This window comes from Heliangelus exortis, chromosome Z (genome assembly GCF_036169615.1).
Source record: "Heliangelus exortis chromosome Z, bHelExo1.hap1, whole genome shotgun sequence".
NCBI lineage: Eukaryota > Metazoa > Chordata > Aves > Apodiformes > Trochilidae > Heliangelus > Heliangelus exortis.
Window position 1 is genome coordinate 27,739,802 of NC_092454.1, and position 16,429 is coordinate 27,756,230.

Below are 16,429 nucleotides of genomic sequence, written 5' to 3' on the forward strand. Positions count from 1 at the left end.
ACAGAAATAGCATTTTTTAAATTATCTTCAGTAAAATGATATGCTTAGTCCTAGAATCCCTCAGATGATTAACAGCCACAGGATTTCCCCTGTGACACTTACCGATTTTAAGTTAGTTGAAATGAGGGGACTTGGACTTCCTGAAACAAGAACATGGCACAGGATGTGCTGCTGTGTTACAGTGAAACATAAGCAGAGTTTGGGATGTTCTAATGCATTACACTTGCCACCAAAACAGAGGCAAAAGCTATGAAAAAGCTTAGTAATGTAGAATGGTAAGTAACTGACATCACATCTTAAGAGCAATTAAAATTTTGTCCTTTCAAAGAATGTTTGCCAAAAGATGTTGATGTTCTGTGCATTATTTCATATGCAAATACCTCTTTTATACTCATCTCTTTGTTATTAATAATTTAAGCAAATAGTTTCATAAGTAGGTAAGAGAAATAAATTTCATTTTCAGCCTATTTTGTATTTTTTCAACTGAAGCTTTTCTTGGGTCTAGGGCATCTATGAGAGATGCTTATTTCTTCAAATAGGATTTGATCTACTGGTGTTCAGCCCTTGTTGGGATACTTACATATCTCACCTAGTTGCTTTTTTCATGATTCTTGTAGGAACAGACTTCTCTCTGAGTCTTCTGTTCTCCATTAAATTTAGTTAAAACTGGCTCAGGGGCCTTAAAAGTAAAAAGGAGAAGCTCAGTGACCACGAGTTAATGGGTATTCACACAATGCTGCTCACAGAAGCCTTTTTTCCATAGGAAACAGAACAAGTAAATTTTTGCTGTGCTGTTTCTGAAGAACTGTGGGTAATTTTGGTTTATATTAACCCCAAGAAAAATAAATTCAGTGAGTTTATTGAGATGTCTTTGCATTTTGGTTTATCATTTGGAAGAAGGTAACTGGTGTAAGACATTCAGCAGTGACAGTATCCTCTGGACATTGATGCTACTTGCTGTGCAGGCTCCAGGAAGCAGAATCAGGGCTGGTTTGGTCTGATCTCTTCTAAAGTCAGACTGAAAGAGCAGAATTTTAAAATTCATTGTTAGAACAATTACTTTAAGTCTTTTGTCATTCACAATGAAGTCTTGCCACATGCATTTTTGACCGAACAGACTCCAAATGAAGGAAGGTTGTTATAGCAAAAGGAACATTTCCCAGTACAGTTATCTTAAAGTAGATGTATTACATACAGCTGGTGTATTGGTTTTACAGGAAGGGTGATAGAATCTAACTAATAAGATTTGTATGCGAAGCAGCAAGAGAAACTATTACAATTTTAATTTATCTAGATGATAATGGGCAATTAGTGTTATTTGTGCCATTCTTAAAGTGGATTTTTTGGTAGTGTTTATTCCAAGAAAGAAAGAAAGAAAGAAACGCACTGCTTTTGTATTCTGAATATCTGTTTAAATAAAGCCTCACTTGTTTCCATGACTAGCAAAGTTATTAAATTCAAACGAGCCACAACTGGTTCAGAAGAGAAGCTTTTTTACCTAGTGTGTACTTGGGTAAACAGAATACAGAAGACATTAATTACTTTGAAATGCTTTACCAGCGTTATGTTTCTGTGGTTAAAATTACCATAAAGTTCTGTGTCTTCATCTTGAATAACTGGACGTTTCATCAGTGGCACCTGAACACAGAAAGATTAATGAAACTGTCTTTGCTGGGAGAAGCATGCAAGTTTTGTGTAGCAAGCTGATGTTCGTTGACTACAGAAATGTTTAGGTTTAGAAGCTTCTTAAGTATCTATCTTTGTCTTTAGAATTGCTTTTATAGTCCTACAGCCTAAGAGGGAGCTGTGGAGTATGCAGGTTTCCAAGATACTGTTGAATGTCACATTACATTTGAAGAATAGCTGTGTTTTGCTGTGTATAAACCAGGATGCTTGGGCAAAAAGGACAGGATTTTCAAACAGATTTGTAGATCCTATCAAGAGTTTTTTAGAAGAGTATTTGGTTTGTTTCTACCATAATACAATGTTCTATTATGCAATTTTTAGATAGGACTTGTTTCTTGCTCATAGTGGGATTATTCTAAAAAAAATCCTGATTACCCTATGGTTCCTGAATGGTATGGGAGTCCAGATGTGGATCTGCCAGAACAGGATGAAGGCCTAACTGAGAAAAGGAGAAGAACATCAATAGCATTACTAGAGAGTGCAGGAAAACACACTTTCTGTTCTGAACAGGACTGGAAAAATTTTGCTGAATTTGCTAAGCCTTAAATACAGTCAACAGAAGGTCTGCTATTCCTGTCATCTCTAGAAATACATTTGTTAACAGATTCCACCTTGCCTCTACATGTTGAGCTCCTCAGCATATGTGGGTGGCTAAACATTGGTAAATGCTTTCATTTGAAAATAAACTCTTGTTTCATTCTCTTTTTTAGATGTGTAAATGTAAATACTTTCTGGCTACAGTGAATGACTGTGGAGTGAAAATACTGACACAGCAGGGGAGTGGGGAGGGAAGGACTCTGGGGTAAAAAGGACTTCCTTGTGTACTTCACTCTCAGCACTTACACCTGCTTTGAAGGCAGCCTTCAATTCTTCCCTTGTGTTTGATAGGCAAAGGTGTGCTGTGGTGAACGAAGACACTCAACTGCTTCAGCACTTAGCAGAAATAATTAATACTAAAATAACAGTGATAAAACAGGATGGTTGTGTTGTGGTTTTGTTTATTTAACAAGGATAGTAGGAGACTTTGCCAATAGGAAGTCAGATGTGCTCTTTTTTTTTTCAGTACTAGGTAGAATAGCTCACTGGTGCAGATTACCAGTTTGATTTCATTGCTAATGCAGATTTAAGGAGTGATCACGTATTTTGTTGTCTGTCTCTATATAACTGTCATCTTCATTATCATAGACTGTGTAGCTATTTACAGGAAAGATTCTTTCTGGAAGTATCTAGAGTCTCCACTTGGTTAAAAGAGAAATGTCTGCTTCTGGAGTGATCCATCTTGTTCCAGTGTACTTTGGACCTAAATAAACCAAGTGAACTGGACTTGAGAAGTTTCTGTTTCTCTCTGTTGACTTAAAGAGAATGTGGAGAAGCAGTTCATGTAAGGTTATTTATGCTGTAAAAGTCTAGAGTTAAGGAGAGCACTCTGATCCTTTGTGTCTACAATTACCTAAGTGTAGTTCTGAAAGCATATTGTTTCTGTCACAAAACTGTAATTGGGCATTATTGTGAAGGCCCAGGCTGATTTAAGAGTCCCTTGAGAATCCCTTGAGAAAACGGCATTGTGTGCCACCCGGTGGAAAAAAAGTGCACACACACAAACACATATAAAAATACGTATTTGTCTTTACTTACTAAAACTGCAATTTAAAAAAAAAATACGGCTATCATTGACAGAATGTGGCTTTCCTATTAATAAATTTTTCATTACCTGTAAGAGATGGCACACTGGTAACTGATACAGAGAACAGACACCAATTTGAAAACAATACATTTTGCAGTGTCTGTTCAAGTGGCAGGTTTTGAAAGCACTGTCGGACAAAACCATATTTTTCACTAATGATTTGGATAAATGTTATTTTTTCTGGAGTAACTGTGATTTAAAGAGGCTTTTCCATATTAGAGTGGAACCATAAGGCTGTGCACTGTCTGAAATTATACAGATATATCATGCTTTGATGTGTGTTCAGTTTTTCACCTTTAAAAAGCTATTTTATTGAACTTAAATTATTGTAGGGATGTGAAAAGGTATATTTTGCTCTGAATTTATCCTTGGAGGGCCAGCAGATCATTGCTTTTTCTCTGAAATGAAATTGAAGGATTCAGATGGCAGATTTCAACCCCATCAGGTGCTTAAAATATGCCCCTCAGCTAAATACAAAGTACTATAGTTAAATCTTTCATGGTCTTTTTATTGCTCTGTGATACACTTGACAACTGCAGCCATGAAAGACAGGAGCTACAAGTAGTCCAGTCAGCCTGAAGTGGAGTAGGTCAGTGGTTGGTTTCTTTGGCTGACCCAGGGAGTTTGATAGACAAGCAGACCTGCTTTATGGAAGCATTAAATCCGTCATGGTATTAAGCTCCCATTGGAGGCAGAGAATTTGTTCCCATGGTTTCTTCCGCATACCATGGCAATGCTTTTAAATTAGAGAAGAGTAGATTTAGACTGGGTGGTAGAAAGAAGTTCCTTACCATGGAACTTTTAGTGCCCAGGGAGGTAGTTGAGGCCTTGTCCCTGGAGATATTCAAGGTGAGGCTTGATGAGGGTCTGAGCAACCTGATCTGGTTGAGGGTGTCCCTGCTTACTGCAGGGGGGCTGGACTATATGACCTTTGGAGGTCCTTTCCACCCCAAATTATTCTATGATTATCTGATTCTATGGGAGATACTGGAGAAGTAATGTAAGTGAAAAATAGAGGTGAGAAAGAAGGATACCCTCCCCACCCTCAGCAAAAGAGGAGCCCCCACATCTCTAAGGAGACCTCATTAATAGTAATGAAGTGCATTTGGGCTGGTACCTTGCATTACTTTTCTCAGCTGACACTCATTCAGAACTATCACATTAGTGCTAGTGCTGATGATTTGTATCATTTCTGAACAGAGCAGCATTTCCACATGTGTGCTTTTGGCAAAGGAGGTGCACTGCTTTTCAGGTTTCCTGGAAAAGCAATACTGGCTTTCCTTTGCATCTTGACAGATAGCTGCTAATCATGAAGGAAGAGTAAACCTGTTAGTGCTCTTGTGGTAACTGTAAGCAGTTGCAGTCAAATCAGCTTTCAGTACAGGAGTGATTGCTGCCTGATTCAGAGAAGAGGATGTGTTTGGTTATTTATTTGTATGTACATAGAGATGTTTATATATAGACACTGATCTGGGGAGGCTGATATAATTTTGGCTTCTTATTGTTTCTTTCTCCTGTTAGAAAAAAACAGCACAACTGAATAAATGAGATGCTTGCTTTGTTTGTTCAATAAACCGTAAGGAAGGATAGGATATAACTTTGTGTGTTGTATGATATGCAAGGGACTAATTTTGTAAAAGAAGAGGGCAAAACCATTATCCAGAAGTCCATTTGATCATATACCTGCATAAGCAATCTCTGACAGCTCGGTGAATTGTAAGGATTATTTCTGAGTGTGAATGTGCATGGCTAGAGCAAAATAGAGTGCCATTAATGGTGCCCCTTTTATGAGACTGTTACTCTACAACAAAATCATTCTGAGTTAATTGTGCTTATGAACTTTTCCTGTGATTTCAGATTCCAGCGGGGTGACTACCACATCGATGTCTGCATCAATGACTATCTGGATGTGTTTTGCCCTCACTATGAAGATTCAGTTCCAGAAGATAAGACAGAACGCTATGTTCTGTACATGGTTAACTTTGATGGCTACAGCTCCTGTGATCATACCTCCAAAGGGTTCAAAAGGTGGGAGTGTAATCGGCCACACTCCCCAAATGGACCATTGAAGTTCTCAGAAAAGTTCCAGCTCTTCACTCCCTTCTCTCTAGGATTTGAGTTCAGGCCAGGACGGGAATATTTCTACATCTGTGAGTATATAGATATTTACCCCCGTTGCACAGCAGGTACAAATTTTTCAGCCATGCTCTGTGAAAATACAGGGGGCCAAACGGCATGTAATGCAGGCGTCTTGCAGTGAACACAAGCTTACATATCCCCAGATACATCAGATAGGAATCCAGCTAGTGTAAATGAGATTAAATCATAGCTTCTTCCTTCACATGAAACAGCATGTCAGCTTGTTCACTGAACTGTGGCTGACGCAAAAAGCACTATTACGTTTATTCTAACACTCTGAGGAGGAGGAGGCAAGAAGGGTCAGATGAAAGCTATCCCCAAATATGAGGAAAATAATTAATCTTTTGCCTGTAAATTCTGGGCTTTCTTGTTTGCTCAGAGAAAGTATTCTAGTCTCTGTAGTATTTATCAGCCAAAAAAAGGTGATGTCTGTGTAGTTTTTAAGTGGTATGGCTGCTGATGTCAGTAGCTCAATGGTATTAAAATTTATAATTTACTAGGATAAATGCTCTTAGCATCAAACCGTGCTCTTTTTTTCATCCTTGCTTTTTCTTCAGACCTTTTGTTCAGAAAACTGATTCTTTCCGTGTTGGCTTTGTGGGGTGCAGGTGACAAGCAGGGGACTGTAAATGGGTTCACCTTCATGCCTCCTTCTCAAACACCGTTCCCAAACTCTGAACTCTTCTCTCTTCTGGACACCCAGATGAGATGCAGGGTAACATCTGGGCTAAAGGAAGTAAAAGCAACAGGAGGTTAAAAAACAGTGGGTTGAGCTAACTGATTCCATGGCTCCACTGTGCAGATGCTGCTGCTTCATTTGTTTAATCCTTCAACAAAGATCTTATTTCATCAATTTGTTTTGTACCTGAATCTTCTAGTCCTAACAAGTTTTGACAGCCCCAGCAATAGTTTTTAAATGTTTTTTAGTGTTAGACTAGAGTTTAAAGCTTTAGACAGACTGTAGATCCCAATAAATATTGCCTTAGTATGTGTAGACTTTCTACTGTGGAACAGTCATTCCACCTCATTTCACTAGAGAAGCTGAGTTTGTATGATCCTTGTTTTTCAGCCTCATTTCTTTGGCATTGAAATTTTTCTCTTCCCTTTCTAAATCTACAGGGAAATATATAATAATAGATTGTTTTCCATTAGTTTCTTTTGCTTCCAGTGAATAACAACCTATAATAAATGGTGGCTCAGCCCAGGAGAACAGTGCCTTTTTCTTGTGCTTACTTGAAATAATAATAAAAATAAATATTAATAATTTAAAATATTTGAAAATTGAAACTTTGGATAATGTTCTAGGATAAATAAGTCTGTACTATACAGGCCCAGTATTACTTGTGTCACTCACAAAAGATTCCTGTTAACTTCAAAGCTTCAACAGGAGTTTTGTGTCATTTAAAACTCTGATACTGGGGTTTTTGGTGTGTTCTGTGTGGTTTTGGTTGGTTGTTTTTTGCTGTTGTTGTTTTTTTGGTTTTTTTTAAATTCTGTTCCTGAGCATCATTATTGAGACAACAGGAATAAGTAAACTAAGGAATGCATTATTTACTATCACATGGTCTCAATAAAATGAGACGCAGAGGTGGCATTAGTACTTGCAAGCACTGGGAAAAAAAAGTAAAAAACAAAAAACCCACAAAAAATTTGTTTTCTAAAATTTAAAAAAAGAAAAAAGAGAGATGTTTAATGAAGGTTAAACAAAACATTTAGATGAAGGCAAAAATATGAGAAATCTCAGCTTGGTGTTTCTAGCTAGTAGCTTCATTGTTAAAATACACAAAATCCACTAAACTCAAGCAAGATGTTACTATTCAATTACACCTACATTCCTTATGCATGGTTTTCCTCATTTGTGGTTAACTTTAATATTTCTAAAAAATTTTTATGTATTTTTTATAATACTAATTTAACTGCATCATTTAACTGTTAAGGGCTTGCTTCAAAACACTGCATAACAAAAATATTACATGATTCATTAGGTATTTAGCTTTAATACTGTCTGCTCAGTGATTTTTCAAAAATCTTAATGGTTTCCCTTTTAAGGATGTTACTTGCCTGTCTTGCTTGTGTTATTTCTAGAAAATGCAATAATTTGAAAACAATCACTGTTGCTTTTACTGAACTGTTGGTTTTGAAAATGCTACTTTTCTTTCTTATGCCTGTGCCTTCATGTATTCCTCAGATGAGCTTGGATCTGCCTTTTTTGCATGTTAATTCCAGAAAAATGCAAGAAGCAAAATCTGTCTTTCTGTTATCAAATTTATATTGAAGAAATGAATTCAGCATTGCAGACATGCAATCAGCAAGTATTGATGGAGGTTACTTTTGAAAGAGGAAAGGTCATTAAATATTTATAGACAAATTGACTTTTATTTAGGTAAGGGTTACAATGAGGTGCTGGGGAAAATAAATAATAAATCATAATCTGAAGCCTCAGTTATTACATAGTACTTAGCAAGTCCTCCCGTCAGGTATGTTAGCCTGAAAAGAGACAAAATAGTATTACTACTGAAACTGAAAAAAATGAAACAGAGAGAAAGCAGCAACTAAGTACTTGGTGATATAACAGTGATTTTGACATCCTTTGGAAGGGAAAATAAGTTTGGGTCTGCAGGTTAAGGTAGGGTACCATGTAAGATGAGATGAACAAAAAAGCAAGACAGGAAAAAAAGTTTTTTAAAATGTATATTGTGTGCTCATATAGTTTAAAATTAATGTATCCTTTTGATTACTCTTTACTTAATTGTGTTTTATTTTTATTCATATGCTAAGTGCTGAATAAAATATCAGTAACAACTTAGCAACTAGTTGTTCAGAGCTGCTGAAATAAACAAATGAGGGTACAACCAGGCTGGCATACAGTACTACAGAATCCTCACCTCACTTTCCAAACCAAGCTCAGGTGTTAATTTGTTAGACAACGTTGCTCTTTTCTTGAAAGCTGTTTATAAGGTGTAGTGTCAGAATTAATCTGTAATATATGGTTTTGTATCACCAATCAGTCCAGTTATTCCAACAAATAAGTCTGCATGTGACATGATTTATCCATAAGAGGTCTATGCTGTCTTTGTCATACTCTCTGCACCAATTATGCTTTTTTCGAAATTTTTGACTCTTAGTTCTTGAGGACATTCCTTGCTGTTTGAAGTTGTAGGTATATTAGTTCTCAGATTTTGAGTATGACTTATTTGAGGAAATTCCTACTGGTAAAGTAGACGATGTAAAGAAAGCAGGATGACTACTCAGTTGCATGCTGAAGAATATCAAAATCTATAGGTTTACTGTAGGGTTATGTAAACAGTACGGCTAATTGTTAGGTTACTTACATTTTCTGGAGGAAGTCAGCTGTTACTTCTGTTATTTTATCCCAGATGGGGTTGTGCAGTAATATTTTACTAGTAGTAGTCTAGAAAAACATTTTTTTTTTTTTTTTTTATCCAACACTTAGAATAAAGCGGTTTCTCTCTAAGCCATCATACTTGCAAAGACAAGTCTCTTGACCAGCAAACTGATGTGGGCATAAGTGGCAAATTACAGCATCTTGGAAATTCAGAGAAAGCACAGTCACAAGCACATTTATCAATGTAGGTGTAAAGACAATGTCAGCCTGATTTTGAAGTTGTCTTTATGTAAAAGGCTTCTTGATGTTCAATGCACCTAGTACTGATTCTTCTTCAGAGCATTCTTAGAGTTGTGAGGAAGACAGTATTTTCCATTTGAATGACAATACTCTGTATATCTCAGAGTTTCTTTTCTTCTGTTTTTAGTTACAATAAGTATTGGGTATCTCTTTGCATTCAGTCATTGTACACCTTATATATCTGCTTGTTCAGGCAGTTTGTCATTTTGCACATTTCTAATGCTACTTGTCTCACAAAATCCTTGGTGAAACGTCTATTAGGCTTCTTGACCAATACCCGTAGTACCTTTTCCTGTAAGACAAAAAAAGACTATTCATACATGAAAAATAGATTATTTTGCTTTTTCCTCTAATCATAGTCTACACTTGTTTTAGGAGATATTTCAACAAACCCCCTATTTGTGTAGGTTTTCTTCCCTAAGATCAGTAACTTAAATGCTGGAAAAGGCCTTATTTGGGTGTTTTTCCACCTTAAATCTGTCAACACTGACTCAAAGATTTGGCTTGGGACAGTTTGTACTTCAGTTTTACAGAGTTGTACAAACAGCAGAGAAATAAGTAAAGCCAGTCTGATGATATATCTTGCTGTGCCATATTCAGCTTATGCAGGGGAACTGGAGTCACTGTATGTACTCCATAGGATAAATTTTATTAAAAATTGTTTGTGGAAAAGATTGACTGAAGTAGCAATTATTTTGCTTTAGAAGTGAAGACTGGATGTGTCTTTCAGCAAGTGGTAAAGGACCATCTGTCTTCAGTTCAACAGGTGTTAGTTAATGAGAGTACTGATGGTGTTTGTGTTTTCTCATTGCTTTTAGAAGACAGAGGGTCAGAAGACCCCTTTTGCAACTCTCTGTCTGGACATCCTGGTTTGCACAAAAAGCTAAAAAATGAATGTTAGCTAAAAAAACATTATTAAAGAATGCTGAGGGGATTGTAAACATTTTTAGTATGTTTCTTTTGGGGAAACAGTTTATTGCCAGGTGCCTCATTAACTTTTCGTCAAGACCTGATCGGAAATACTGATGCTGCTTTGGCAGCATGGGGCTCAGACATGCCACTCTACTACAAATCCTGCTTTGATAGCTGGTTTACCAGAATCACTTGAAATGTTCTGAATGAAATCAAAGCAGCTGAAAGGGTTTGATAAATGTGTACTTGAAAAATGTTTTTGTGTGGTAACATTAGACAGATAAGGAAGGTGACCTTTAAATGTGAATTCATGCTTAGCCTAGTGTGTAGATTAAAGGACAGGTTCCTTTTAAGAAAGCATCAGAAGAATTAAGTGCTGGTCCTGGAAAAAAAAAAAAAAAAAAAAAAAAAAAAAAAAAAAAAAAAAAAAAAAGCAAGCAAGCAGAAACAGTTACCACTTTCTAGTAGGTTATGATGTTGGTAGTATTAGAATCCTCAAATGGAGTGTTAAAAGCTGTTGAATAATTTGGAACTCAGGAGCAATCCATATAGGAAAATTAAGAGAAAACCCAGGGAAGTAATAGTCAATTGTCAATTGTAAACCAATTCTATTGGTTGAGTTTTTCAAAGGGAATGAATGTCTTCCTAATAACTAGTTGAAACAAAAGGATTTGGATTTATGTTCTTCAAAAATTCAGCTGCCATTATGATACTGATAGTAGCAGAAGTACAAGAGGGGAGGGTGTACTGCGTATCTGCAACTTCTAAAGCTGTCTCACAACTACGTTGTTTATCTTCACCTCTATAGGAGGGCCAATGACTATTGTTGAATTTTATTGAAGGACTGATTTTTAATACTAGAAGAATGAGGGAATGCCTCTAGATAGAAAGGATGTCTTATTTTCCTTTTTTTTCCTTTTCCTAACACGTTCAGTGGAGGCCAGTTCATTTTGTAGTAAAATAAAGCATGTATGGGATGTTGTTATGTGATCATAAAATCACACAAGATATACTGCTTAAACCTTGGATAAAAGACCTTAGAACAGCATTAGGAACTTGATAAGGCCATATGGCCTTGAGAGAAATGGTGATTGAATGTTCCATACTGGTGACTATGGATTGGTGTAATTGTTAATATTTGTGATTCTTATAAAAATCCCATTTGAATTTCTTAAAAGTATTTAAATTCCAATGTTCTGCTAGAAGTACGATTGAAAGAGTTGCACACGGCCCTTTGAATCCTGACCAACCATTTGTCATTTCTTGTTTCAAGTCAGTTTTTATGTTCAACAGCTACAACTTAACATCTCAGAGGTGGCTGCATTACAGTGGTAGGTGAGGCTCATAGCAGCCGTACTTCACTGGGATGATGAGATTAATAAAGTGAAGCATGTATATTTCTTGGATGAAAGAACTCATAGGAGTGGAGAGTAGTGTTAATAATCATGTGAGAATTTACAACTCTGTAACAGTGTTCTAATTTGATTTCTGAGCAAACTGAAACCTGTTTAATGAGCTGTTGTATTAGACTTATGCATTTTGTAACATGGAGCAGATGTCAACAGAAACTGAAATAATGTATCAGTGACATTTGGAATAACTGTTGTACTTCATTGCCTCCACATCATCATTGTGTCCCTGTTCCTCAGACTAACTCACCAAGGCAGTGTTTTTTCTGGTCATGTCATGTGTCATGACACAAACAAAGCATTTATGATTGCCTGCGCCCAATAGACCAAAACCAAACTTCCTCAATGAAATAATGTATCTGAGTGTAGAGCAATTGGCTGATGATCCTGTTTCATAAGTAAATATTCAACTTTCAATTCCATATTTTCATAAATACTTGTATTTGAAAAAAGCAAACTTTCTAAGTTACCTAACCCTTTGGTGTTAGCGGGGGCTGTAGAATATGAGAATGCTACAGAATTTTCAATTTTTTTTTTTTTTCCCCCCAATAATGTATTTAATTCAGACCAGGTAGCCAATACTCTGGACTGAAAATGATACATGCTGCTATTGCTTCAAACTTCAAGATTCTTGGCAAGTCAACAGAAATCATACAGAATAAGATTTTTCAGAGTATTCAGAAATGGATAGAACTGCTTTGTTCTAAAAAAATCTTTCGGACTTCCACATGTTTTCTGCTTCTCCTCAGAAAAACAGTAAGTCATTCTCAGATTTCCATTATTGGCCAAACAAGATTTTTACTGCCTCTGCAATCTTCCTGGATTCCCTTCTATATCATGGATATTTAATATTTAAAGTATCAAGTGGTATAGCCAGCTAGACACAGCACTGCTTTAGGGAATTAAGGATGGCTTGAAGGTGTATCAGAATCTCACTTGCAGAATCTCACAGAATCTCAGTGCACAAAAGTAACCAGGCTCCTGATGATGGATATGGGAGTAACACTGCTGTTACTGAGCTTCTGGGAGTGAAATGTTCTTAATTATTTGAAGGATAGTCAGAATGGCAGTGTATTAATCAATTTAAAGAGCCCTGACAATTCAGTTGTACTGGCATTCAAAATGTGTTCAGGGAGAAATACACCAGAGCAGTTTAACCTACATTATATTTTGAGAGTTGTAGGTGGGGATATTAGATTTCTTCTTATTTGTTTTTGATGTGTCTGCCTCTAATAATACTAGGTCATCTTGCTGAATCTTGATGCCTGTATCATTAAAAATTGCATGTGGTCTACTTATCTCCAATGTTGTAGGGTTTTGAAGAAGATACTAGCTATGAGGCACTGAAAAATGCCTGAAATACGTCCTACAGCACAGAGCCCTATGCTGGGACTGAAGCCAGGATCCCTAGTAGCAGCTGCAGCAGGGTTTGCTGTCTGTACCCATGTAAATGTATTTATACAAGAGAAATCTTGAGCAGAAATAAAGTAGCTTTTATGTCTGTTTCTCTTAAGCATCCTGGGGACTGTAAAAGAATGCAACCTGTCCTCTTGGAAAGGGCTTAGTATTAACAACTCTGCTTCTGGCTGGTGACACAGAAAAGTCATGAACTTGGCTTTCCCCAGGGGAATGGAGTTACAGTGCTGCTTCTTTCGGTGGTGGGATCTGACTTCCTTAGGTTCTGTAAACAGGTACTGTAAACAGCAACACAAAATAGAAAGTAGTAATGGCATACTCAGAACTCTCTAGGCACATCAGCAAGGTAGAAAATGTCTTTCTCAGAGAGGTGCAGAAGCAAAGCGTATGTTTGCTCAGAAAACACATTCCAGGGAAGGTGATGACAGTGTTCTGCAGTTCAGATGTGAGCAACTGACATGGGTAAGTTATTGTTCAGTAATTTATTTTCTCAAATTTTCTCATATTTCGCAAGACTTTTAAAATTATTTTATCAGAAGTTGAATATACACAGGCAAATTATAATGCTACTGAAGTTTAAAATTAGCAGTCACATGTTGAAAGTTTAAAGTCACATGTTTAAAATCACATATGTTTAAAGTTTGTGTGTAACGAGACAAAGATATTAGTTGTCAAGCCAGTTATCTTAAGCTTTGAAATAGAGGTGTTTCTTATTTTTCACCGTTGATAGTGCTGTATCTTCTACCTGGGTCTCACTGGAGTAATCTGTGTGATCACAAGATCGCCTCTGAGAAATGAAGCATCTGCTTTGCAGCTGTTTGGTGCTGTGCTGGGATGTGCCCACATTCCAGCCCACATGCTTTGATTTTCAGACTTAAAATGAAAAAATTTTAGTTGTCTGCTATTGTAGCACTAAAAAATGTTACCAACTAGGTAGTGAAAGCATCAGCCATCTCATGGCCTCACAGTTTGTTGTAACAGCTTTGTACAAAAGGTGCTAGTTCCAAATTAAAATAGGAGGGCTGTAGGTAGCTTTCACTGCTGACTCCTTCCGCCCTGTCCCAAGCAGAGTTATCAGCCAGTATGTTAAGAAATTATTGCCAAAGTTCGTCACCTCCAGTGCTGCACTTGTGGTAGCTTTGAAACATATGTATGTTTCTAAGCAAAAATGCAGCAGCATTTTTTGTTTGCAGTCCCACTTGAAATATTCACTGGCAGCTTAAGAGAAACTGTGTAAATTAGTCACTGTCACGTTTAGGCATTAGAAGTGGAATTAGTAATTCATATTAATCACAAATGTTTCTCCAGGTTTTATTAACAAGCAGATTGGCTGCCAAAATGCTTTCTGGAAGGCATTTTTCACTCCCTACTGCCACAGAGAATAGAGCAGTTATTATGGGCATTTAGATAAAGATTAACGGTTTCAGCAATACATTTGAGGAAAACTGTATTTTACTATACAGTCCACTTCACTGCAGACTGTCACTGCTAGTATGATTTGTTGCCTTCTTGATAAAATTATACAGTGGAGACAGAAGATGGTGTAATTAATTTTAAGAGAAGAAACAGGTTAATCAGCAAAGCCGAATGAACTCAAAAAACCCAACCAGGCCCACATTTCTTTTTTGGCAAGTCCAAACATCGTGTAGAAGTGAGATGTCTATTGAACTGCTGTTTTAGCACATTTTAGTTCATCAGGTCTTCATGCTTTCTCCATTTTTTTTTTTTTTTTTTTTTTTTTTTTTTTTTTTTTTTTTTTTGTCCACATTGTGGGTTTTTTTGTTTGTTGTTGTTGGGCTTTTTTAACCTCAAACCATCTTCACATATCCTAGTACAAAGAGCAGTGTATGTGACCACTGCATACTCCGTGCATTTAGAGGTAGTTCTGTGGAGTACTGTAGGAGTGGTCCAAGAAGTCAGTTCAGGGTGTGAAAAAAATGAGTAGAATGATAAGAAAGAGCTCAAAATTAATACCGTGGGGCTTAACAGTAATGAGGGGCAGTCTGCCTACATGACCTTCGGACTGTATGTGTTTTGAACAGACAAAATCTATTTTCTACCATACTACTTCTTAAGATTACCCTGTTCCAAGGACTTAAAGAAAGAACATGCTGTATTTTGTTTCTTTATGGACCTTTTTTCTTCCGATTTTGCTCTTTAGCGAATTGAATGGTATAAAATGAAGGAAATCAAGACACAAGTGAAAAATAAGCTGTTTGTTGGAAAGGAGACAAACAAGGGTCAAAAGAGGAAAAAAAAGTAATTACAGAGAGATTCGAAAATTAATTGGTAGCTTTGACAGTTTCCATTTTTTGTCTGGGATCCTGTGAAAAGAAAGTATAGTCACAAATATAACATTTCTTCCTAATACTTCTTTCTCTCAAAAAGACTCTAAGAGAAAGACTCTTGTTAATTTTGGGGAAAGAAGGAGACAATAACTCCATGTTCTAAGAGAATGACTCTCTTAGAGTCTCCTCTGAGAGGAGAGACTCCTCTGAAGCATCCTTAGGTTCCAGTTATTCTCAGTGAAATATTTCAGAAGAAAAAGGCAGAATGAAATCAGTAGAGGTAGTTTCATTTCCCCGAAGAAGTTACTATGGCTAATTCTCAAACTGTAATGCGGATGGCTTCTGATCAGCATCAAACTTAAAGAGGTTTCCACAGGAATGCTTCTATTTCATGGAGGTTTTAGAACATGGAGTTAATGTCTCCTTCTTTCCCCAAAATTAACAAGGAGCAGCTGGTGAACTCAGTGTAATCTGAGAACTCAGTCATACCCATTGCTCTAATATAAGCATGTGTGAAACGTGGATTGAATCTGTTTTGTGAAGAACTTATTTGGTTTTTTTTTTCCTTGAGGCTGTTTGTTCTTATAGATACTGTCCTTTCAAAAATTACAAAATATCTGTAACAATGTTTGCTTCTGTACTCACTGATTTTTTTTCCTATATTTACCATGTGTTTATTTAGCAGCTGTTTATGGACCATGTGCTTTTATATGTGCATATATAAAAAATATAACACATATAACACATATATAAAAAATAGTAACATCAAAATGTCGCATAATGTTTCAGTCTTCCATAAAAAAACCCCAATCCTTTTGTGTTAAAGGCTTTAGCTATTGTGATTTTAAATATAATTTTGTCAAAATAGAAGCATATTTATTTTTTCTCTACTGAAAACTATTTGTAATACAACATACCAGAGAAGTGCCTCTTGAGCATTGTATTATACTTCCATTAGATTATCATTTTACTCCATGTGAGGGGTGCCTCATCATAGTATACGGATTTCTGTGAGGGGAAGAGATGAGTCTGGCTCTAGTTTCTTCACTTTTATGACCGACGGCAGATTCAGGGAAATGGTAGGAAGCTGAATCAGGGAAGGTGTAGGTTAGGTATTAGGAAAAGGTTTGTCACCCAGGGGGCAGCTGAGCAATGGAACAGGCTCCCCAGGGATGTGGTCACAGCACCAAGCCTGCCTGAGTTCAAGAAGCGTTTGGATGACACTTGGGCACACAGTGTGATTCTGGGG

The 16,429-nt window shown here is 36.7% G+C and overlaps 1 protein-coding gene across 3 annotated transcripts in view; it reads left to right on the plus strand.

Annotated features, from left to right (window-relative positions):
- Window positions 1-16,429, plus strand: part of EFNA5 (ephrin A5) — a 197,482-nt gene that overhangs the window by 154,137 nt on the left and 26,916 nt on the right. For all 3 annotated transcript variants that reach the window (XM_071732323.1, XM_071732325.1, XM_071732324.1), the window contains one exon: window positions 5,228-5,520. In XM_071732323.1, the coding sequence (XP_071588424.1) occupies window positions 5,228-5,520 (293 nt within the window). The remainder of the gene's footprint in view (window positions 1-5,227; window positions 5,521-16,429) is intronic.